The sequence below is a fragment of the Crassostrea angulata genome, chromosome 7, assembly GCF_025612915.1.
Source record: "Crassostrea angulata isolate pt1a10 chromosome 7, ASM2561291v2, whole genome shotgun sequence".
Lineage (NCBI taxonomy): Eukaryota > Metazoa > Mollusca > Bivalvia > Ostreida > Ostreidae > Magallana > Magallana angulata.
The window spans coordinates 15,925,918-15,950,414 of record NC_069117.1 but is presented as its reverse complement, the minus strand read 5'-3'; the positions used below and the strand labels follow the sequence as shown (position 1 = coordinate 15,950,414).

The 24,497-nt window shown below is 33.1% G+C and overlaps 1 protein-coding gene across 5 annotated transcripts; it reads right to left on the bottom strand.

The window, feature by feature from the left end:
• Positions 1 to 1,573: 1,573 nt before the first annotated feature.
• LOC128156178 (uncharacterized) lies at positions 1,574 to 24,387 on the bottom strand. Of its 5 annotated transcripts, XM_052818219.1 has the most exons (4): positions 24,213 to 24,387; positions 23,393 to 23,514; positions 4,556 to 4,626; positions 1,574 to 4,249 (listed from the first exon to the last, which is right to left on the bottom strand). In XM_052818219.1, the coding sequence occupies exons 3-4, from the start codon at positions 4,607 to 4,609 to the stop codon at positions 2,048 to 2,050; spliced, it is 2,256 nt and encodes a 751-aa protein (XP_052674179.1). In that variant the 5' UTR covers positions 4,610 to 4,626; positions 23,393 to 23,514; positions 24,213 to 24,387; the 3' UTR covers positions 1,574 to 2,047. The 5 variants fall into 5 exon arrangements, with proteins under 5 accessions (XP_052674179.1, XP_052674176.1, XP_052674180.1 ...); XM_052818216.1 differs by lacking the exons at positions 23,393 to 23,514; positions 24,213 to 24,387 and adding an exon at positions 18,600 to 19,105; XM_052818220.1 differs by lacking the exons at positions 23,393 to 23,514; positions 24,213 to 24,387 and adding an exon at positions 14,333 to 14,485.
• Between the last annotated feature and the right edge of the window lie 110 nt (positions 24,388 to 24,497).

Sequence of the window (24,497 nt, the reverse complement as noted above, 5' to 3'; positions counted from 1 at the left end):
TTATTTTTTAATTTATTATATAATATACATGTCTTGTAATTGTTTATGAATCACATGTTACTATAATAAATCATTTACCTACTTTAGATATGTAATGCTCGTCGTTTTTTTTAAACTTGGGAGAGGGTCAGAACTACCCCCATTATCTTTGAAGGGGGGGGGGTCAAATAATCTTGCGGCAAGGTATTCAGACCGTAAGAATTTTTTTTCTTATATTTATGTACACTTTCAGCATCATTCTTTTACAATATGCGAAAAAGTTGGGGCGCAATTTGAACTTCTTTACATGTAAATATAAGAAAATAATGGTTGACAAAATGGTGGGGGGGGGAGGGGGGGGGGCGTTTTCCCCCCAGTCTATTGTTGCTATATGCCTGTTGTTTACATTCTACTTTTTTCATTTGACCAAAGAGAATTTAGATCTGTCAAAATGACTTTAAGATGATAGGTACAGAACCAATAACACACGGGTCTACTCCGTTATTTATGTATCAAATACCAGTAGTCCAGACCGGAAGGCAGGTATACTTTTCTTTTCAATTCACTGTTTATTTCCTTTCCAATTCAATTTTTACATGGTCACAGAAAATTGGGGGGGGGGGGGCGCAACTCCATGTTAATTCAATTTTTTGTATGTAAATTTAAGGGGAAAAATGCCCCCCCCCCCCCCATGCTACGCTACGTGCCTGACATGAAAATATTGCAGCTTAAATGGATTTTTGAAATATATGACATTGATTTACTTCTGAGGTGACATTTTAAATCAGTCATTTTCTAGCAAATTTTGCATTCTAATCTTGTAAAAAGTGCAAAATGTAATTGAACTATTACTGCCTAACAAAATACTTCTTTCTTGACACATTCATGGTAAATACCATGTAATCTCATATAAAACAAAAAGATTCTAATTAAATACCTATGTTAGTACATGCATATCTATACATGCACTCAATATCTTATACCTCTCAACTTTATTACATATTTCATAAGTAATATTCACTTTCATTAAAATTCTTATTTTCAATTGTTTATATGACCATTATTTTCGGGTTAATCCTACATGAATTCCAACTCCTTTAATGATGCAATAACATGTTTCATGCTATATTAGGAACTTATTACATTACATATATATCATATTTATATAATTCAAATGTAATTAAATTATTGGTATCAGTTGTAACTTTGATCCTTAATTGGGAGGAGGACTTACATAGGCGCAGCCTGATGTCCGATCCTATTATGTACTTATATGCATAATAAAACATTTGTTAAATTAAAATCTCATAGAAACATATTTGTCTCACTTTTTTTTTTCAATGGAAATTTTACCACTGGTACATGATTGACATTTTAGCATTTTCAAGATAACCACAGCATCAGTAATTTTACTTGTGGTTTTACGTCTGCTGGTTACTGTCTAAGATGAATGCAACTTTTAATATTTCATTGCAATACTGTAAAATTCAGTTAATAATCAACTGACACTTTGTTGCATTAATCTTACACAATTTTCAAATTCTTATTCCATTGTGCCTGTTCTGCTAGGAAAGAAGAAGAAAAAAAAATAGATTCAATTTTTTATGTTTATTTATTTACATTATTTAGCACTGCATGATAAGTTACAAAACAAAATAAATTAGGATTTCTTACAAAATGTACAACTATGTACAGTGTTTGCAAGTTTCGTAATACAAGTCTTAGTCTTGGCAAGAAACTTAAGGAAGTTCTAAATCTCAACCACATCATATTGCACAGTTACAATACTGACTCTAATGAAACACAATTCTAAAATGCCATAAAATCTCCCAAACATAACATTAACAAAACTGTTTTACAGCATTCAACTCGTTTTGTACTCATGTGAATAACTGAATTTTTCACTCAACCTGCTACATTCATGCAGTAACACACATATTTTCAAAATAATGCTCAAACATAAAATAAAAAAGTATATTTACAACAAATGAAAAACAAATAAATGTCTTTGGCAATGACTGTGAAATCTGAACACAAGATGGTGTCTTTGAACACGAAGTGTCACACTTTAAAGGTTGGCAAGGGTTTGGATCCTGGGAAGGCCAGTACTGTTGCGCTTGTGGAAACTCTCGCTGAATCTACGGAACTTCTTCATGACAGCTTTCTTGTCCATCAGCTGAACCTCTTGCATCTTCTGGTCACTGCCGGAGAAAAGCTTCCTCCTGGAAAGTGGGTCACTGCGGACAGAGGACGGGTAGGCGTGGCTGGGAGTGGACGTGGTCGGAATCTTCTCCACACTCTTCCCCTTGCTCTTCTTGAACTTGAACAGCTTCCTCAGTGGCTGGGTGTTCAGAGGTTTCTTGAAGACAAAGTCCAACACTGGAGCTTTGGCAGGCACAGCGGGTGAGGATTTGACTGAGGATGGAGGAGCACTAGGTTGTCCGATGGAGGATTCCGACTTGTTGTCACTGTTTGTGGACTGGCTGGCACGGGAGGCTGGATGGCTCTCCGCTGCTGAGTTGTAGGAGTTGTAGGGGGCGGCTATTCCACTACTGCAAGCACTGACTGGACTGTCAGTGAGGATGGAGTCAATGAGGGCCTCTGTGTTGTTTGGTGCAGCAACATCAGATTTGGTCGAGTTCTCGAGTGGACTTGAAGTGCAGGCACTGGAACTGGACTTCCCCGGGACTTCAATGCGCTCTTGGAGAGGTGAGGAGTCATCAGCACTATTGTTGTCCTCTTCATCGTCAGAAGTGGGAACACTATGAAAGTCACTAGGCGTGCAGACACTAAGGATATCAGGCATAGAAGAGCGACGAGCCTCGAGGGATGAGCTAGCACTGGTCTTCTGTCCCACGAGGTATAGGCGTGTGCTGGTGCGAGGTAAGGTGCTGGCTTTGTAGTGGATGTCCTCGTCCTCGTACAGAGAATCAGCTCCAAGGAAGGCTTCACGAATGTCACTGGCTTGTTCAATCACAGACAAGGAATTTCCCAGTTGTGAGTCAGGCTCTGTAAGCACATGCTGGATGCGGTTGGAGTCTCTGTCACGCTTGGTTGATTTCCTGGATGTGGTGCTGCTAGCACTACTGCTTCGGCTGGATCTGGTTGAGCGGGCTGCCACCTTGTGTCCGATGTTCCTGAGGTACGAGTCCTCCAAGTTGACTTCCTCGGAGGTGTCGTGAATGGACCAGGTGTACACACTAACAAAGTCCTCATTGCTGGAACACCGGCTGCTGCCTTTCGAAGAAGGGAAATCCTCAATCATGGTGGATGAAGCCTGGGGATTGGAGGTGGATGACTTGTGTCTGCTGCTACCACTGCTGTGAGATGACTGAGGGGACAGATCCTCGATCATGGTGGATGATGCCTGTGGGTTGGTGGTGCTCTTCCGACTGGATGATGAGGATGAAGATCTGTTGCTGGCACTGGAGCGACTGGATCTGCTGATGCGATGACCAGATCTGGAAGACACAGATGAGCTGTCTGTTCCTGATGAATGGGAGCTGGAACGTGAGTAAGCAATCATCCTAGAGTCATTCACATTGGAAACACCGAGAGGAGCAGCACGGAATGCAGGTAGGTCCTTGGCTTCACATCCCTCCACTTCCCTTGTGAACAGCTCCTCACATGCATTGTCACTGTTGTCACTGTCCTTGGAAGACTCATTGCCATAGGAGAGAGGGGGTGACATGTTGTTGATCTTGCGCTGGCGATCGATGGTGAAGTCGGAGTAGTACTTGGTTCGAGATGCCAGCTCCTCCTCAAAGTCCAGACAAGGGACACACTGGTTGTCAACATCTGATGAGGTTTCTGTGGATTTGGGATAACCATCTGAAGAAGACGTCATCCTGCTGGAGCCATTGCTGATGTCTGATGATGAGATAGGTTCCGTCAGGTTTGGCACAAGCATGCTGGTGAAGCTGACAACGGTGTTTTCCGGCTGACGGAATGGGGAAGGCTTGTAGTTGGAGTTGTTGTCGATGATGAGAGTCATCTCGGAGTCCTCATACAGACTGTCACTACTACTGGAACACACAGATCCCTGAAGAAGCTGCTGAAGAAGGAACTCCTCATCCTCCTCTTGGGGAAGCACGCGCCGGAGGCTGGAGGTCGAGTTGCTCTGAAGGAAGGACGGAGACACGACTTTGGAGTTGTCCCGGACTGGGAAGTCGGAGCGCTGGATCCCACAGTTCTCCACCAGGTTGAAGAACTTGGACTGAATTTCAGCAATCTCACTCTGAAGAGCTCGTTCCTGCTTCTTGATGCTCATCTACAATTTAGAAAAATCAAAATAAATATTTGGTGTCTATTTACACTTTCATGGTTATTAATCATAATTATAATATACCCGGTACATGTAATTCATATTGTTTAGTTGATATGAAGATATTTTTCAGTTTCTGTTCTTAGATTTACATAAACTTTAGATTTCAATCTTTGATTGACTTACCGGTATTAACAAATGTCTATAGTTTAAATTGTTTTCTATATAAAATCAATTTATTGTTAACATTTAATTCATTTTGAGACAGCTCTCAACAGGAATAAAAATATACACATCTAAATATCTACTCACCATATCTGCTTGTAGCATAAGGTACATTTCGTCTGGTGCAACATCTGATTCCATTCCAGACTCGATCCAATCTACAAGAAAAAATAGGCACATATTAGAATGGCTAATTAAAAATATACTAAGTCCAATGATAATTCTGTGCTGCAAAAAGGGGAATAACTGCAAAAAATTGTTAAGTTGCAACTGTAGCTAAAAATAAAACCTGACTGAAATAAAACTAAATAAGACAGACATGATACATACATTTTAAAAGAATTGATTTCTCAATCATATTTCCACGGTATGATCACACAGAGCAAAAAAATGATAATAATTGTCTAAGATTGAAGAATCCCTTTTAAATAAGTCACTCGGTCACATGTTTAACACATTCATTAATATTTTTTGAAATTTCCCAAACTTTCCCAGACTAGTGAAACAATCCACACACTGGTTGCTGAGTGGATTAATCACCACCTGTTTCATATTCCAAATAAATTTTTACCCATTTCTTTTCTGTGCAATGGACCACCTGCCTTGGCCAAGCTCAGAGATGTACAAGTTCAAAGTGAGCGAGAGTTTGTCTAGCAATTTCCTTAAGTACATGAGGTGTGAGAAAAAACATCCTCTCTGCTAAGAATATCATATGTTACTGGCTGACCAAAAAAGTTTATACTAGGACTAAGCCGATTTCTCCCCCTAGGTAAAATTTCCCACCATATTTACACATTGGTGAAAAACATGCAACACTTGATTGGATTTGCAATTCCTGTCTTGAGGGCATGTTACACTACTGAATATGTTAACAAAGGTAGTAAAATTGTAATTGTGGAAAGTGACAGTTCAATTAAGATGTTCTACAACCTTGACATCTTCAAGGTTGTATTTCACTCTCTGGTGTTAAATAAAAATGTACGAACACACCTAAACAATAGCCAGGATTTGACTGACATCACACTTGAATGAAATCAACATTTTAGAGTCTTTTCACCTATGTAAACAAGTACTGTCAACATTTCTGTTCAGCAGATGGGTTCTTTGTCTAAGACCCTATTTCCTTCTTATAAAAGTTGTAAAAGACTTTACATCACCTATTCCCTAAAATCTTTTAACAGATTAAAATCTATTACAATTTTCACTAGTGACCAACACCAGCAGATGTTCTTTTGATTTTATCACAATTAAGATTATAAAATCCTTAAAATTACTTTTCACAATTCATTATGTACTCCAAATGTGTCTATTTCAATTTTTTCATTCTAAAAATTTCAAGTTAAAAATTTTTTTCCTAAATGACCATGATTTTAAATGTTGGATAAGAAAAATTCGAAAGAAAGGAAAAGCTATTCTACCTGTTCTAAATTTCTTGGCTTTAATGGTTTTATTTTAAATAAAAAATTAGAACTTTATTCCCAATACCCCCTCCCACTGGGAAAGTCGTGGTACCTGGGGAGCTAAGGAGATTTGAGTTCACATTACCACCTATTATTTCTTATTAAACCAATATTAAATCACTAATTAGTGTGGGAACATGAGGAGAGACAGTTTTAATTGGTAATTTTTATACAAATTAATTAGGGCATGAGAAAGAACATGATTTTATTCTATTTTGTGACAAGTAATTTTACCCCCTATCAACAAACCATAGAATCTGATTACAATAAGAATTTTTCAATTAAGCTTTTTAGCTATTCAGATATTAAGAAAGTTAACTTAAAAAACCCACCTTTCATTTTGACTTTCATTTGTTTAATGATTTGGCTACCAAATATTGTTCATTTCATCTGTTCAAGCAATAAATTATAAAACATAGCCTTGGGTTCCATAAATTATAACAACTTAACAGAATTTCAGAAACAAGAGTCTAAATCCAAAGAGCTAGAAAATTTTCACATGTTTTCAACCTTAAAGCAATGTTTTCACACCATTTTGTGTTAAAATTATGAACAATTTTACCTTCAATTTATATATTCTAAAAATTTTCCAGATGGCAATTGTATAAGTTGGTTGACCAGTTTTGAACATATTTGTTAATACTTTAAATAAAATCTTACATAGACATTTCCATAATACTTCAACCTTCTTGAATTCAAACCCATGCAAAATAGAACCGCTAACTCCCCCAGACATAGTTAAAATGAGATTGTGAAAACCTTTGGTCTAATGAATATGTCAGTGTCAGAGACTGATTAATTATCACTGATTTATTATCATTAACACTTATAAAGAGTGTTTCCTCACCAATGCCAAGGTTGGGGAAACTGCTGCTGAATGGTATTCAATATCTGTCAAAACTCCTTTCTCAACTCAAGGGATGTCACAAAAAATGCCAATACCTATGATGAAACTGACCAGTAGCTCTGAGAAGTGTGCACTGAATGATTTCATTAGCCACCTCAGAAGCTACAAGTCTGGACTAGAACAAAAGAAGGTGTGAAGACAAAAAACCTCCCAATTAACACAGAATACACAGGTTGTACACAGAGAGCCCTTTGATGTGGTCGGGGCCCAGTGAACAAAGGGACACCACTCAGTGAGTGATTACATGGACAATCCACAGAGAGAGGTACAGCTAAATTTCTACTTCTAATTACAATACATTTTGAGGGTGATATTTATCCTCTTAAAATTTCAGAAATAATTTTACCCTTTCATTTAAAATTTGTTTTCTCCTAAATTCCAATTAACCTATTTACCACCATGCACTGCTTCTATGATATGAAGTTTATAGTTACCTTGAAGACAATTATCCATTCTTGTATAGAACATTTTACTTCTTTTTAGGAATATTCAGCAGAAGTGATTGATACAGGGAAATGTGTCTTTTTATAAGGGCAAGTATTATCATATAGATAAACACCAGTTTATTTGTTTTGTTTTTTAACATAATAATGGCAAAACCAACAAAAATAATGAAATGTTGATTTAGACAGATAAGAAGATTTAAGAATCATGCCTAAGATGTGACTGCATTATTGGTTAAAATGATTACAATCACACCCTAGTTGATGTTGTGTCTTCATTCTAATCACTGTGTCAACAATAATCAACTAATCTCAACTTTTGTTCTCTCCAGCTTGTAAATGCTGATTATTAATAAAACACTAAATATAATTATATGTTGAAAATATTTTTTTTTCTTCAAATATTGAGGCAATAAAAATATGTTTTCATTTATTAATTAATCCAGTTATACTGTAAGAAGATACAGATGTTATGTAGAGCTTTGCAGTGAAGGAAGAGATTTCACAAGTTCCTCTGAAGTGCCTCAGTACAGCTAATCAGGGGGATGTTGATCTAATTAGCCTGAGTAATAATTAACACTGATATGTGGAAAATTGCAAGATTTTGCTAAGATTGCTTGTAGAGGTGTCAGAAGTGAAACTTTATCTTCTGATCATGTGCAAGTCATTTTGTTCTAATGATACCCAAATGTCTTATATTTACAACAAGAAATATCAGCTTTTGGTTGCCTTATCGATACATTCCCTTATATGATTACTTTGTACAACTATGATTCTTTTACATTTTACCTTTTTAATGTTTAATCCTTATAATTTCAAATAAGTCAAATAATTTCATATCCTTATCCCTACTTCATGTAATTCCTTCAAATTAGCATCATAAAAACTGAGAGTTCTTGAACACCAAAGGCATTAAATATCCCCCCTAAGATGTAAAAGCACTTGAGGGTCTCTAGATCACTCAATAGTATATCAGATTGTTACATCAGATAACGAAAATGTCAACATGTCTAGAGACATAAGCAAACAACCTCGTAAAATTGTTTGAATGGCAATAAAAGTTAAACAAGATTGCGACAAAGGCTTAGTGGGTTACACACACCAAAGGAAATCAGATTTGGACACATAAGCTACCCCCCTTATTGACACAGTATCAGGGGTTGTTATTTTTTCACCTCTCTATGAAATTACTATGCAAACAAGATAGGATGGACTATATTTGTTGTTTAAAAACATTTGGATTTACATCCAAGTGTGTTTTTGATATCTGACTCCAATAAACTTTAAGCTTACATAAGAGAAGATTTGTTTTTTACCTAATTTTTGCAACATTGAAAGAATGGATCTTCCGTCATTTTCATGCATCTAAATGTTTTTTTAACCGATTACAATAAAATATAACTAAAACGAAAAAAGATTCTTTTACCTCTCCATTTTATGCAATATTGAAAGTATCTCCCAATATGTTCATAGACTCCCATTTCTTTCTTCATAAAAAAAGTTTCCTAAATTTATCTTCTAGGTCAAACACAATCTTATATCACATTGAATACAACAGGGCAGTAGGAAAGCTATCACTATAATACGGCCAATAGACCCTCTCCCCGGGGTCCCACCTCTATCCCTCCCCCTCGGGATTGACATAGATTAGGAAGCTGTGACATAGAGAGGTTCCAGCAGGGAGGAACCATGGTCTCCCGCCGTGTCCACTACCACAGATATGTGGACCCTCAGTGTTAAAACTATCTACCTGCCAGGTACAGTTTTCTTAACTTATGATTATCCTTCAGGATTATTGATTAATCCATTTTTTTTCTAAAAACTTGTATTATAGTACAAATCATTCTGTAGTCCCGATCATCAGTTAAACCATTTACATTTCTATTCAAAAATTTTGACATTGTTTTGACTAATAGCTGGATTGTTTTGACAAAAATGTTTAGTTTAAGGAATGTGAAATTCAATTTCTTTGTATGATATAATTCAAATGGTACGTAGATAAGTAAGAGATTTTCCCAGAAATTAAAACTTTTTAAAAAATAACCAAATTTAATAAATTCTATAAAGAGTTTCTGTAATTATTCAAGAAAATATATTTTACACCAAAAACTATAAAAAAAATCAATTCTGTTCTTTCAACAAATGATATTGAATTAAAAGTATTAAAAGGAGCAGTAAAGAAAGATGTTTCCTAATATGTAGGTATTACATTGTAACCATTTCATTTCATTTCGTACCCAGAGGTAAAAGATAAAAGTAAACAGTTATCTGAAGGCCCTATCACAGTTAACACGTCTGTACCCAAATACTCATATACCTGCAAGTCACCAAGACAAGTCTATAAACCTGTCATCACAGACCATCAAATATCTACAGACCCTGTTCAACCTGACTCAGCCATGTTTTTTTAACCTTAATTACATTTTAAGCCAACAATTAAAGTGTGTTCTCTTGAGGATATAAAGCCATTCAAACAAATTTCCATTTTTAAAAAAAATTAACTTAACGTTTGTCTTTTTCATATTTTTTGTTTTTCATAGAAATATTAACTCACCTAATTCCTGCATATTGACTTTGGGTTGCATACATTCCTATAAAGTTATGCTGACCGGGTCAGTGTTTTCTCTATTACAGGTAATTGAGATCCATCAGGACCCATCAATGTTTGATCAAAATTCCAGCAGTGCTCCAATAATGTCACAAACATTCACAAGCTTTAAAAGCTCTCATCAAATTAATGGGAGGAGATGCAGCCCTTGGAAAGACAGCTTACAAAGTACCTATAAAACTGATCAAGCCAAGATGTCTTCTGAAGACAAATTCTAAAGTCCTGCAGAGATCAACACACTAAAATCTGTCTCCAACACTCATATCTGATATTCATCAACACAAAGTCATCATCCACATTCAAAATGCAGTCATAAAACTTGTTCCACTTGGATTCATTCCCGCCCTTTTATCACTTGAGATCAAAACACCTCTCTTCCTTTAAAGGTCCACTTATGTCCGTAAAATCAGTGTTGTGTTAAATAGAAAACAGTTTCTTTTACAAAGCTAAACAGCTCCTCAGTTTGGGCCGATACACACTTCTGCACAGAACAAGATGCAAACCGAATAATGCCTCTCTAATGAAAGTGACCATGAGTTAAGGACATGAGGCCCAGGGGGAGCTATGTAACCAGATAACGGACAGTTACCATAGAGAAGATCCTTCTTAAATCCCTAGAACTCAATCGCTTGTGTCTTTGGGACATAATTATATCATTGCTTTATTGAGTTCTGGTATCTGGAAACTAGTTTGACTCTGAATAGAACTTGTTTGGTTATTGGAAAGTGGATGGCATGGATTACAAATTTATTTGACAGCATAATCCCAAAAGGGTTAAATTAATTGAATTGGGCAGAAAAGGAGGTTAACATTTTCAAGATAGAATTTTACTATTAACAGATTTTTTTATCATTTTGACAAAATTAATACATGTATTTGAGGAAAAAGTTGGATTAATTAGTGCAATCTGCCCCCTCTGAGATCCCCTTTAATTGCCCATTTCCTTGGTCTGTTAGAAACATGGCTGCTCTCTTAGATTGTAGCCATTGGTCATTATAACTGTTACAGCAATATTAATGATGGGGTGCAGCTTTTGTTTATGTATTTACTAGAAAATATAAATACCTCATCATTTCTCAACTAAGTGTCAAACTGAAATGGGGTCCAGATGGAAAAGAAATAGGATATTGTTATCATTATAGATTTGTTCAGGCACGGATATGATAGCTGCCAAGAACAACCTCAATTTAATTTTTTTCCTAATTGTATCAGAAAAAAATTTCAATGTAGTTAATTTAGTGAACATTGTCCATTAATTTTCATCAAGAAATTTGCTTAATTTTGACTTTGGGTATTAAACCACAATAATATATCAATTGGTATTGTAATTCATAGAAGAGCTTGATCTAACTGTTTTTGTCATAAAGTTTTTAACTGACAACTGACACATTGTTATAAATATTCATTTGAACTGTATTTCTCCTCTTTTAACATTAAATGATGATGTAAAACAAGAAAAAAGGGAACATTAAATCTCCACCTGAGGGCCCCTCTCATAGAGCTGACAGAAGGATGTCAAATGAGGTGCAAAATTGATTGATCTGCTAACAAGGAGTAACTACAGTACAATTCTCTGTGACAGAACAATGATGAATTACTTAAATTAAGTACATGCATGCTCTCATCCCCTAACCACTTCGTAGTTTTTTTTCAGCATTCATTCAGCCACAAGCTCACATGATGAGTTTCAACTTTGTTGCAAGGAAAAAATACAATGCATAAACAAAATAGTTTGTCATTATCACAATTTTTAAACAAAAATGCAAAAAGGAAAATTATTGGCATATGCATACACAATCAGAAATGTAACATTTCTCCCTACATAAATATAGTATTAAATGTTAATCTATTATAAAATGCCTAAAAATAGGGATAAGCAGCGCAGCAATTTGTACCTATTTTCTATTAATACATGTACTATTATATGTGTAGCTACAACCCAAATTACAAAACAGTACAGAACTAATAACTGTAGCTAAAATGACTTTCATTTAGATTCTAACACTAAGACAGAAACTATAAAAACGTAATCACAGAATTTTATGATACACTGTTAAAAACTTACAAACCTGCTGAAATGCTTAATTAAAATTATTCTCCTACCGATATAGTTTTTTGTACTGAAAAAAATATCTCTTCCCACAACCAAGTCTTGACAAGTCATCAGGTATTAATAAGAACCAAGGCTTATAAGCTTAAAATCCTCATGCATTTTTCAGACAGACAGTTCATCAGATAGCACTCCACACAACAGCTGGGAGATTCAAACATTATCAATAAATCATTTTTTTCCATTTACAAGTGTAGTTAACTTAAATATAAAAATCTAAGTGAAATATGGATAAAAAGATGTTAAATAGCTTTAAGCACGAACAATTCCTATTCTATGGACTTGTGTTGCATTAAAATGTAATTGTAAAATTTTCGTGAACTTAAAGCCTCAAAACACATGTCGAAGAGCGGCCAAGTATTGTCACATGATGTAATTTAGCTATTCTTTATCTTCCAAAAGTCTGGTTGATTACTGTATCACTTGATTAAAAGTTTGGATTGTTGACCTATTATCCAACTGTAATGGTTCAAAGGACAAGAAAAAACACAGCATAAGGGGCAGTTAATGACTCATAAGACCAGCCTTCAAAGTGGACCTCATTAAAGGATTTCAAGAATAAACAGAATGCCCCAGTAACGTAATGCCCCTCATAACAATTCTTTGGAACTTTAAAAGCATGAAATGGTCATTTTTCATGGTAAGGGAAACATTAGCTGTCAGATATAACAGATACACGGAGGATTTGTAGATTAGGAGTATTTTGAAACCAGCAGGAGGGGAATAAGAACAACACTGAAGCAGGATTGCGGGAGGGACCCCACTTTCCAGAGATTAAATTGATGAACCCAAGGATCCCCCATAACCATCATTAGGTCATTATTGCCTCTCTCTCCAATGGCATTCAATCACCGTTGATTGATGAAATTTCTTAATGAATTTTTAAACCTCTGAGGAAGTAAAATTTTAAAATGGGTCGATCAGCATTTAGAGTTGAATAGATTTCAAAGAGAGGAAAAACTTTAACCCTATATCTATTGTTACACAAGTTAAAATCCCCTAAGTTTTAAGGTAGACAAAACATTTGCTCTGAGTCAGTTTCCTGGCTCCTTGAATAAGCACCTCCACACCTTACCAAGTTTTCAATAAACCCATAGTTAGCTCCTGGGGTTTGTTTTTCCTTCGGTGGCATTCACAGGACCTCCTTTAATTCACACTTCCTGTCAAATTCGCACGTAGTCAACAAAGAAAATGCAAAACTTCCAAAATCTCAATATTTATGTTGTCCACACATCTTCATTATAAAACATGTTAAATTGTTAACAGACTTAGGGTACAGTTTCTTAAGGTGAAAAATAAGGAAACCCTTTTGTGAGGTCTTGTAAGGGTCCCTCTCCTTTAAGGGTTGCTCCCTATGGGGTGATTTGACCACCGGCTGAGCTTGTTTGCAATAGGACACACAGAAAAACACAATTTGTAAAGATTTGAAATTAAAGAAAATTAGACATAGGGCTAATTTTGACCATCTCAACAATTATCCCAATGGGTGACCACCATTACTTGGGTAAAGGGATTCACAGTAATTCAAAGCAACAAAAAGTTTCACCTTAGAAGAATGATAATTTGCAAATTTGCTTTAATTTCTTAGTTTGGTTTTCTTTTCAAAAGCTCACATTTCTGTAAATTATTCCAGCAGGCATCCTTGTTATGTTACAAGAAGTGTTATAATTTCATTTGTTTGTTACAATTACTTTAAATAATCACCTGGTGATGTGAAATATCATTGTTGTTTAACTTCCCTAAGAACTAAGTTGAATTTCTTACCCCTCGAGTCCACTTTGAAGAAAATTGATTCGTCCATTTTGACAAGAGAATGTACGGGCATCCATTTCAAATGTTTGTTCAAAATTTTACTCTGCATATTTGAGATCTTGGTATCATAACTTGTGGATTGATCACAAGATAATATCATTATATGAACATTAAAGATAAAAATTATTTGACTTTTCTAGTAAAAAGATCCATCAAAGTCTGCCCATGTCAAAATTCAGGCCATCACTATCACTGCCCAGTCTGAAGTGGTCAGTGATTGTGGTAAAAAGATGCATCACCCACCAAACATCAAAGCAGGTTCCTCCAGACCATAAAAAACCTTATCTAAACCCCTATCAGCCATTAAAAAGTATACAACAATGAAAAGCTACAATTACCCTATTCATCATGCAAAGCCTGCAGCTAAAAGAAATAGTAAGTATATAGATCACTTATCCTGATTATCAAATTTCACTAAGCCCTATAGTTAACATAAATCCCAACACTTTGTGATATCATCTTTGAGGCATAAGGTGGATTTGAACATGTTCTTCCACACTTAGATCCAGTTATCTAAACCTTACCCAACAACAGGTTGAGGTAAATCCCTGTAATTAAGAGGTACTCTTCAAAGTCAATTTATCTTCCACATTTTAATCCACTTTCACAGTATCTTGAACTTGATGTAATACATAAGGAGGGGGGAGCAGTAACATAGCTGTATCAGGGGGGATCTATTTTTGATAACATTGTACAGAAAGACAAACAGAGGCTGGGCTGAAACTATTGTCCAACCCCCATTCACCATCTGCTCCTTCCAATATCAACTCTATCATGAGGGATCTAACTGATGCAGTAACTTCATTGTTTCCTTTTTATCAATAGATTTCACAATACTGTGAAGTTATGAAGAGGGGCAGGTTTATTTCTTCATTTTTTCTGGCATGAAATTTTTGGCCCATTGATGTTCGGTTTTGCCTCATTTCAATTATTCAAATAGCTTGTTGAGAGCTTTATACAAAATAACTTCTTTTTGTATTGTTAAACCCCTCAGTTTTCAAGTCTTTGTTCAACTGAAAGTGGATCTGATTTTAAAACCCGATATTTATATTAAAATTACTCAAAAATCAATAAGTCTAGAGCACAAAGAAATAGAATAAAGTTAAACAACTAAAGCATGAAGTTTTGTTGATCCATCATGGGTCGCGTGGAAGCCATCACAAACTCGCGCTACATGACTAATTACTCTAAGCTCAGGTATCAATATCAGGTGTATGGACGGAATTTTTTTTCCGCAGGTAATGGATCACCACAGAAGGAAGAATAAAGAAGACAAAGTCATTTAAAACTGAAAATAAGAGTGGAATTGGAAATATTCCTGCCGTTTGATATCATGCTACAGTTATCATAGAGAGTGAGAAGGAATGTGCATTAAGCCCTATAAAAACTTGATAACTCCCTGATTAATTTCTCTCATTACTGTCTCAGCGAGGGTAAGAGGTGCTGATGACAAATCACAGTCTCCCCTAATTTCGTCACATGTCTCCCCCCTTTTGTACTCCCTCATTTTGTCGTGATTAAATGGATGCCATGCTTATTGTCCTTATCAAGATAATTATCAGAAGTTATCTACTGAGGCTTCTGTGGAAGCATGCCTGTGACACAAGGGGGCAGGTGAAAATGACACTGCAGCTGCATAAATCAGTGCTTTAATTGTCTCAGCCAAACCAAAGTTAGAATTCCCTGACATGGGGACAGATGACTATTACAAACCCCTCCATCCATAGTTATAGCTCTCAACATTTATCATAATTATTTCTGGTTCAGATTTATGGTATTCCATCACGGTGGGTCTTTCAAAAATTTACAAATAAAATCTTTTTGAAAAGGTTAAATCAGAGCAAGCAGGGACCACTAGCAACTTCATCATTCAGACGCAGTATATTATAAGTACTATAGCCAGGTAGTGAAATCAGATAAGTATAACATTCAATTAGAAGACGGCCATATGCAATTAATTATTTTCAATTTAATGTGCTTATTTTCAATATCAGATCTTGTGGATGACCCGGGGCTCATACTTTTTGATTGCTTCATTAATAAATTGTGTCAGCCTACAGTGTCACTCTCTCTCTATAGCCAGGTACACGGTACACATTACATGTACCCGTACTGTTACTGCACACAATAAAGTTCATATTTTTAAAATCAAAAGCCAATTTATGTTTTCACTTTCAACCAACTACAAAATATATACCACTGTCAATGAAAAACACATGTGTAAAATCTTGCAAGATTATTCAAATGATAAGGCTAGTCTCTAATTTTTGTTAAGCTAAAAATAGTTGAATAGACATTTTCTGTTAGAATTGGCACAAGAAAATCTGACAAGTGACATACTTTTTTCTTTCTACAACAATGAAGTTTTCCTTAAAAGAACATAACCAACCCTTATTAGCTTTATTAGCCTTATTTACAGGATTAAAAAAAGTGTCTAACAAGAAATGTCCTGCTGCCTATTTGTGGCAGATTGACCTGTCATCTTGTGCCAGTGGTTCAGGTGAGAAGTTCCTCACCTGAGAACTTGATTCACAGGTTTTTGAAGAATTGACTGTATTGTACCCCTGCTTTAGGTTTAGTGTCAGTAATGTGCTAAATCTCCTTATTCAAACATAAAGGTCTAAAAAAATCTAGTTTGGAAACCAAGGGCAGTGCTTTATATTCATTAACATTTTTTAGAAATATGAATAATACCACCTTATACAGTTCTTTTTACATTCTTTATCTAAATATTAATATTTTAAAAAGATATTTATGCATTTAAATGTTTATGCATTGATTAAAATACAAGTAAATTATTGATTATAATTTATACCAAAATATCATAAAAGAATATTTGATAAAGGATGCGTAGATCTATTATTTATACATGTACTCATACTTTGTTAGTGTAAATAATATATTATGATAATAATAATAATCAACATTTGAAGTATATCTATATACCTGGTAATATGTCACTGACATTTTTTAGAATCATCGATTTAAAAGTTTATCTTTACTTAAAAATGAGATTATTATATTTAATATGAAACATAAGTGATTGCAGCATCAGTTAATAGCAGCCATAATAATTACAATTAAGCCCCAATAATCCTCTAACAATACAATAGATAATCTTTTAATCCTCTAAAAATACAAACAGATCATCTCCCTGTGATCATCTGATAACATCTTTATATCTTTCATCTTACACAGAGTATTCTCCCTTTGATTGGGAGTTTTTTCCTGCAGGTTAACTTGTTACATTTCACATGTTAAGTGAGAAAAACATGAAAATCTAATGAAAACGCCTTTAGGTCATGCAGAAATTATAGTAAGTGATAATCTAAAACAAATATTTTCAATTAAGTAATTTACGGTCATAAAAATTAATATATTTTTCCTGGTATAAATCTTATTCAATTATCTGTATATTGTTAAAACTTATAAAGCAGTTTCTTTTTTATCATTGTTTGTTTATGGCTTTTTTTCTGTTAGAGTAAATAAACATGGGTATTTTAGTAGACCATTTGATCTCCTTAATTTCAAAGATAACAAATGGGGTTCATACAAGAAAATAAAAATCAATATATATATACCAATATATAGACCAGATTGCTCCATAAACAAGTCAAAACTTTACTCATTGTGAAAGCTGTCAAAAACAAACTGCCATCAGGGAGTCAATAAGAGGGCTGTTATCTTGTTTAAACATTCTATTGACTTCTAGAGTGTCTAAAATTGTAAAACCTGTCAACAACTGCTGATTTAAGACATACACAGTAGCTAAATCAAAATCACAGGATTGTATGCTTTCAATAAATTTCTTCATTTTTGTGATTTGTATTGGAGCAAATGGTGACTTAAGGCCTACAAACATATTTTGATTGATTGTGTAACTGTTTGCAAAACATGACAGTTAGGTTATTGATGGTAATGGCTTTTTTAGTTCATTATAAAAATTACTCTATTTCCAATATAAAATTGAAATTGATGCCATATGACAGGAAAGTGAAAGTTAGATGAGTAAAATCTTATTGAATCACATTTCAAAGAGCAAAATCTGAAATTTCTTCCAATTTATCATTTTGAAATAAAAATATACATGTTTTGCAAACAGTAATATTATTCACTGGCTTACATTATATAGAAGTATTGTTTAACTTGTATAAGAATGCATAGTTTACTCAACCAGCAAGACCCATACATAATCAAGTACTGAGAACTTCTCCTTGATGAACCCCTATTGAGTGTTTTAATTAACGATACCACTGCATACTGTTAGATCAAATGATAGGTGCCCTCTTGAGAGTCTACTGTAAGGAACTGTTATATAGGTGACTAGTGTGAACATTTTGTGCACATTTTTTATATTTACTTCATTATATTGACATTGACAGGTGTGTTTAAAGTTGTGATGCTAGATTACTACCAGTTCATCTTTTGCATCACCTATTTACACTGACTCCTAAATACATGGGATATATCTAGGCGTAATAATTCATGTGTCCTTAACACTTTTAAACAGATCTTTTAGCAAATACAATAAAATTCATAATTTCAGATACCTAACAAACTGGATATGATATTCATATATTTGTACATTTTTTTTGTTTTAAATTGCAGAGACACTACTAACTAACTCCGTCAAATTTCTACCCTTCAGAAATAAAATATCACTCCATTAAGTTCTCCAATGATATACAATTTAGAATCTAAGACTGCTACCTTTAGAATATCAAAATAGAAATAAAACAATGAAGTACTCACCCCCTCATTCTTACTTTTAAAAAACAAGAAAAAACTTACGGATTTGATTATTTTCTTTTGCATCCATGGTAGCATTAGTGTTTGCAATCAACATTGCTCTGAACAATCACTCAATGATCAGCCAGCATCACCTTTATAAAGTCACGAGGGTACTGATGCTTGGTCAGGGAGAATCTCTGATAATTCAGTCAGTAATTACCACATAGATAATTCACTTTGATTAACTACATGGCCAGCTTGTTTTCAGATGCTACAGTTTAATTGGATACTTATCAGCATCACAGTTTCGTGTTAATTTCACGCCTCTAGAGGATCTTCTGCAGTAAATTAGTTCCAAATGACCACTGATACCCCACAAAGTTCGGTTTCCAGATTTGTAGTTCTACTCTGAATTGTCACTTCTTGAAATCACAAGCAATGTCTAGACTCCTCTTAGTATTAAAAGTGATTAACTGATTTGTTAATCTGCTAAATTACTGTTTTCTGTGCTGACAGCTCAAGTTATCTCCACCTACTACTATCAGATAGGGATTACAATTGGATTTGAGGAAGCATTGTTTATAGCAAGTCAAGGTCACATGACTATCACCTGGCTTGTTAAGGTGTTCCACGCATGAGTGATTTCAGAAAAGCAGTATGGGGGAAAATAGAATTTGATGTTAACAATACCCCGCTATCCACAAAAATCAATAATTCTTGAAATAAAAGTTTTAGTGCTGAACAATTTTGTCAGCCATCGGAAGGCAGATGTTTGTGCAGATAAAGGGACTTTTAGCAACTTTAAATTAGTCTAATTTCTGTATCTATATATTTTTTCCACCTTCATTAGCCTTAAATTTATTTTCATTTTTCTGTAATTTTTTTTCAATATCCTATTCTGTTAATAAACTTTAAAAAATATTCCATAAATAATTTAATTCAAGACTTATTTAATCAGTTTTAAGGTATTTTTTATATCATCATGATGTGCTTTATAAAATATAAACTTCATCTTTAGTAATGAAATACTATAACATGTTTCGACATTATGTACTCTTTTTTTAAGAAAAATATTTTACCGTGGCTGTTTATTATGCAGTATATTACTACTAAGAACCAAAACAATTATTAATCAATCATTATCATATATCACACACTTATATATATATCTATGTACTGTACTGTTAATTTTTAAAACAATGCACAGACAGTAATTGTAATTTTTCGTTTTGAACATATTTTATTATGCAAAATAATATTTACATAATAGGATTGGGCAGCAGGCAAAGCCTATTTAAGCCTTCTCCACTAGGTACAAGGTAGTCATATGTTTAAAATACAAGAATTGTGGAGTTAAATGATACAATTAAGAATACATGATTTTTTTGTGTAGCAAAGTAAACAAAAGAAAAAAAAGAGGGGAAAAAAAGATAAAATTGACAAAACCGTTTATAACAAAAGTAGAACAGAATTATCAAGTTTTGTCAATAAGGTTACAGCATATATATATAAATAAAGGTATATGCATAATTTTGTTTACATTTTCAGTATATGTGTTAATTACATTATTTTCTTTACACAAATATTCTGGATTTTTTAATGTATTCATGTACAGTAATTGTAATATGGTAAGAGCCAATTAAGCTTTAAATTTTTACCATTTGAATAAGATTTTTTTTATAGTTTAACTAGATCACTTTGTTTATTGTTCAAAATACTAACATTATATATATATATATATATATATATATATATATATATATATATATATATATATATATATATATATATATATATATATATATATATATATATATATATATATATATATAAAAAGCCGGGCTGTCCCACTGAGTATATATATATATATATATATATATATATATATATATATATATATATATATATATATATATATATATATATATATATATATATATATATATATATATATATATATATATTATACTCAGTGGGACAGCCCGGCTTTCTAACTTACAAAATATCTAGATTATTGAAAAACAGAAGCGAAATATGAATACTTTTTATAATAATGTTTATGACTAAACATAATTTGTGCAGAATTTTAATCACATTTTATATTTTGTGTAAACTCTTGTTTTTTTAAATATAATTTTTACCATAACAAAATTATAATTTTGGTTTTAAGTATATCATATTTTTTAAAGTAATATTTCTGTAAACAACTAAATTACACAATCAACAAGCTTACATCCATAAACACCATGTCAAACAACAATTCTGTCATGTTGACCTATAAATCTTTCACTTTTTATCAAAATTTCTGACATTCAAATAAAACTTCATTAAAATCTTTATTTTAGGGAGAAGCCAATCTGTAGAACAGATTGTTTTATTTCCATTTTATGTTTAAAAAATTGCAGTGGGTAGATTATCTTGAGTTACATAACTTGGGGACAAGGTTTTATGACCAGCCCAGCTTTCTATAATTTGTTTTTCACTTCCCTGAGGAAGAAAAAATCTGGAAGTTTATTTTCATTTGAATGAAATTACATTTTTGTCATTTATGGGACACTCAAAATTTTTATTGATCATTTACAACCGTCTTAATTCTTTCCTTGCACTAATTACAGGATACCAAAAACTTCCAAGAAATAAAATTACAGCCAGGAAGTCAAAATGTGTTCAGTATGAAAGCAAATGTTTGATCTAGACAAGCAGTCAAAGTGGTCAAACTGCCATTATATTTCAATTTCCCATTTTGTAAAGATTCTTTAAAGTTTCAATCTGGATTTTAGCTGGGCTGAATTTGCCTATAATCCTATAAAGCCTTTAAAGTATTGTTCAATGCTACCTTATTAAAAAGTGGAGAGAGAGAGAGAGAGAGAGCAAACTAAATTAAAGTAGAAAACTTAAAATATGATCAATATTTGCATATCTGCTTAAAAAATGTCTTTTTTTTATAAAGTAAGAAAATATTTTATTATAGTGACATGTGTATGTCATGAGTATAGTACAATACAATATTATACATTATCGAATTACACCCGTCCAATTGGACCTATATTTAAGATTGTACATGATTATATATTAGCTACCAAAAGATTTAAGTTTTAATGCATTATTCACAGTGTCACTCAAACAGCTTAACTGCTAGCTTTCTACAACTAATTTTTATTTTGTACATAAATAATACCCGGTACCAAGCATTTTGATTCCACTTATTTTTTCCTTTATTTTTCTCTACTATATTCTATTGTTACATTGTACCATCAATGTTTGTCAAATTGACTGTTAAAGGAGAGGGCTCAAATAGGCAGATTGCCTGCTGCCCAATCCTATTATGTAATATTTTTTACATAATAAAATATTGTTTAAATAAAATTGGACCTATATGTCACTTTGAAATCTTATAATAAACAAATATACATTTCTGAGCGCATGAGTTTACTTTGATTTGTACAGATAACTTTGTCAGACTGAATAAATCAAATTGAGTAATTTGGCAGTTTGTCTTTGATTTTGTTTTTTTATAATTATGAATATTCAACAAAAGTTTCAAATAACATTTGATTCAATGCTTTGAATAATTGGCATAACTTAATAAATTAAACCAACCATACAACAAATATGTTCATATTACAATGTAGTTCCAGATACTGATGCATTAAAAATTATGATGAATGAAATTAATGACCGACCATGACCCAAAAGATTTATGAGTTCATACAATGAAACTGATGAGCATAATTTTATCATGATGGAAAAAAATCTTGGTTTTATCTATGGTTTTATCTATTGGTTTGAAGAATGAGATAAATCTTTCACAGGAAAACCCACTTAAAGCACTGATAAACACCAGCTATATTCACCTGGTAAGGAATTTTTCTGAATAAAACTCCTAAATTTCAAAATGTTTGTGTCCCCTGCAGAAAAGCTAAATTGTATAGTTTGAATACATTAAATTAATATGATAAGTGACAGTTTATTCTGTCTATCTAATGAAAGAGAGAGAGAAAAAAATAAGGGTAAACCATAAATATGTGACATTAATTTTTTAAACTGGTAATTGTTACAAACTCAGTTTGAATTTTCATTTGATCCAAATTTTATTAAACCATTATTCACCACTCTTGTGTGAGAATTCACAGCTATTTCTCAATGAAGCAATATGAGAATTCAATTCAAATGTGTGAGTAAGCTGAGTATCCACACCTTACCCTTATATAGTCAATCATTTTTATAAAGAGACTACGGTACAACCAAGCTGTCATAAGCTACTATTTCTAAATCATTTGTGCAGACCAATTTTGGCATAAATTCAAATTCCAGATATTTTCATACCTCAACAAAAGAACGATCTTACAAATTCAACATGTGCATGCACATTTCCCTAACATTAAAATGTTTACAAATTAATTTTTTAGTAAATACCAATGAAGCACAGTTTATAGATTTCATTCATTCTCTGTAACTACTCTTATACAAAATGTACTAGTGTGACATAAATTTTTTTAGCAACCCAATATTAAATCAGCAGATTTTACATGCATATACAAAAACTCACATTCAGGGATTTTCTTGACTTATAAAATGAGGATCAAAAATTTTTAATTCAGATTTTGAAAAGTTTAAATATTATGATATATGAAGTTATAATGACTCTAATAGATACATGACATTTACAAAATGAATACTTTTGATTTGGAATTTGAAGCAGATATCTATAACACTTAGATAGTTAAGCATCAAGAAAACCCCTGTCAAAAAATACCTTGCAAGTCTGCTTTCAGGAATGCCATGGTATGGAGATAAACAAAACTTAATTAAATTGCCTACCTGTGATCAGCAGAGACATAGTTTTTACTTACAAATCCCAAGGAAAGGTAAGAGTGAATTCTATTTCCAACGCTGGCTCATATAAGTTCAGCGTCTCATCATTAAAGTCTCCAAATTAAATTTTTAAACTTCAAAGGCAGTCTGGTTTGAGAACCTTAATATGCAATAGGTAGGTCTATTATGACAGTCAAAGTGCTAATGTGTTTTGATTTCTGAAACTTCCAAGGTAGATAAGTAGCTAAATTGTTTTTAATCACCAATTAAAAGATTCAATGACCCCCTCCCTGAGTTGATATTGTCAGACAATGACAACAATAATTATCTGTTTAAAAAGACATCAATAATTCAATTAAAAAGAGCAGCACATGCCCGCATGTGGCAGGGATGATTAAAATTTCACACTCTCTGGGCTGAGGCAGGGTAATCCTCTATCTACCTGACTGTTTATAATTAACATTGTTAAAGATCAAAGGGTCAACAGATGGGAAGTTTACACAGGGATGTGTGGATAATAGATTTTCTAGTGTTGGTTTTAAGCAACACATGTTTACAAATCTTAATTTAAAGTCCTACAACAAATAATGATCCAAGTGTTAATACAATTTATTTTTTAATTTCTGAATATACTACAGTAAGTTCCACTAATTATCAAAAAGGACTTTGATAAAGGAATTCTTTTTCAAAAGGCTCTCTGCAAATTGTTAAAGATTTACACAGATATTTTATTACGTATTGTAAATCTAATTTATAAGAAAGAAAAAGTTTTGTTAGGAATTAAGATAATAATCATCTTTAATTTAAAGGCAATAAAAGTTAACACTGGTTAATCACAATATTATTAGAAACTTGTACCTAGGCTTCCCTTCCTTTGAAGTACATGTCTAGAGGGAAGGACCAACACATAAATCACTGAATTAAGCATACACCTCTAACAACTTATTTCACAGCTGATAATTAGAAATCTTTGATCTTGACCAACTCTGATGTTATCTCTTAACAGGTCAATAATGTTTAAGGATATCATATGATGTAACATATTTAAGTTCCTGTATCACCTAAAAAAAAATGATTTTCAAAATCGTATCTTCCTGTTCGAAAAGTTCCCTCGACATGACAATTTTCGCATTATACTTGTCT

Coding starts and splice junctions, on each gene's coding strand:
- LOC128156178 (XM_052818215.1), bottom strand. CDS start 13,908: ATGATATTATCTTGTGATCAATCCACAAGTTATGATACCAAGATCTCA. Junction 4,627..13,760: donor CTTCAAAGTGGACTCGAGGG/GTAAGAAATTCA, acceptor TTTTTCTTGTAG/ATTGGATCGAGTCTGGAATG. Junction 4,250..4,555: donor TTATGCTACAAGCAGATATG/GTGAGTAGATAT, acceptor TCTAAATTGTAG/ATGAGCATCAAGAAGCAGGA.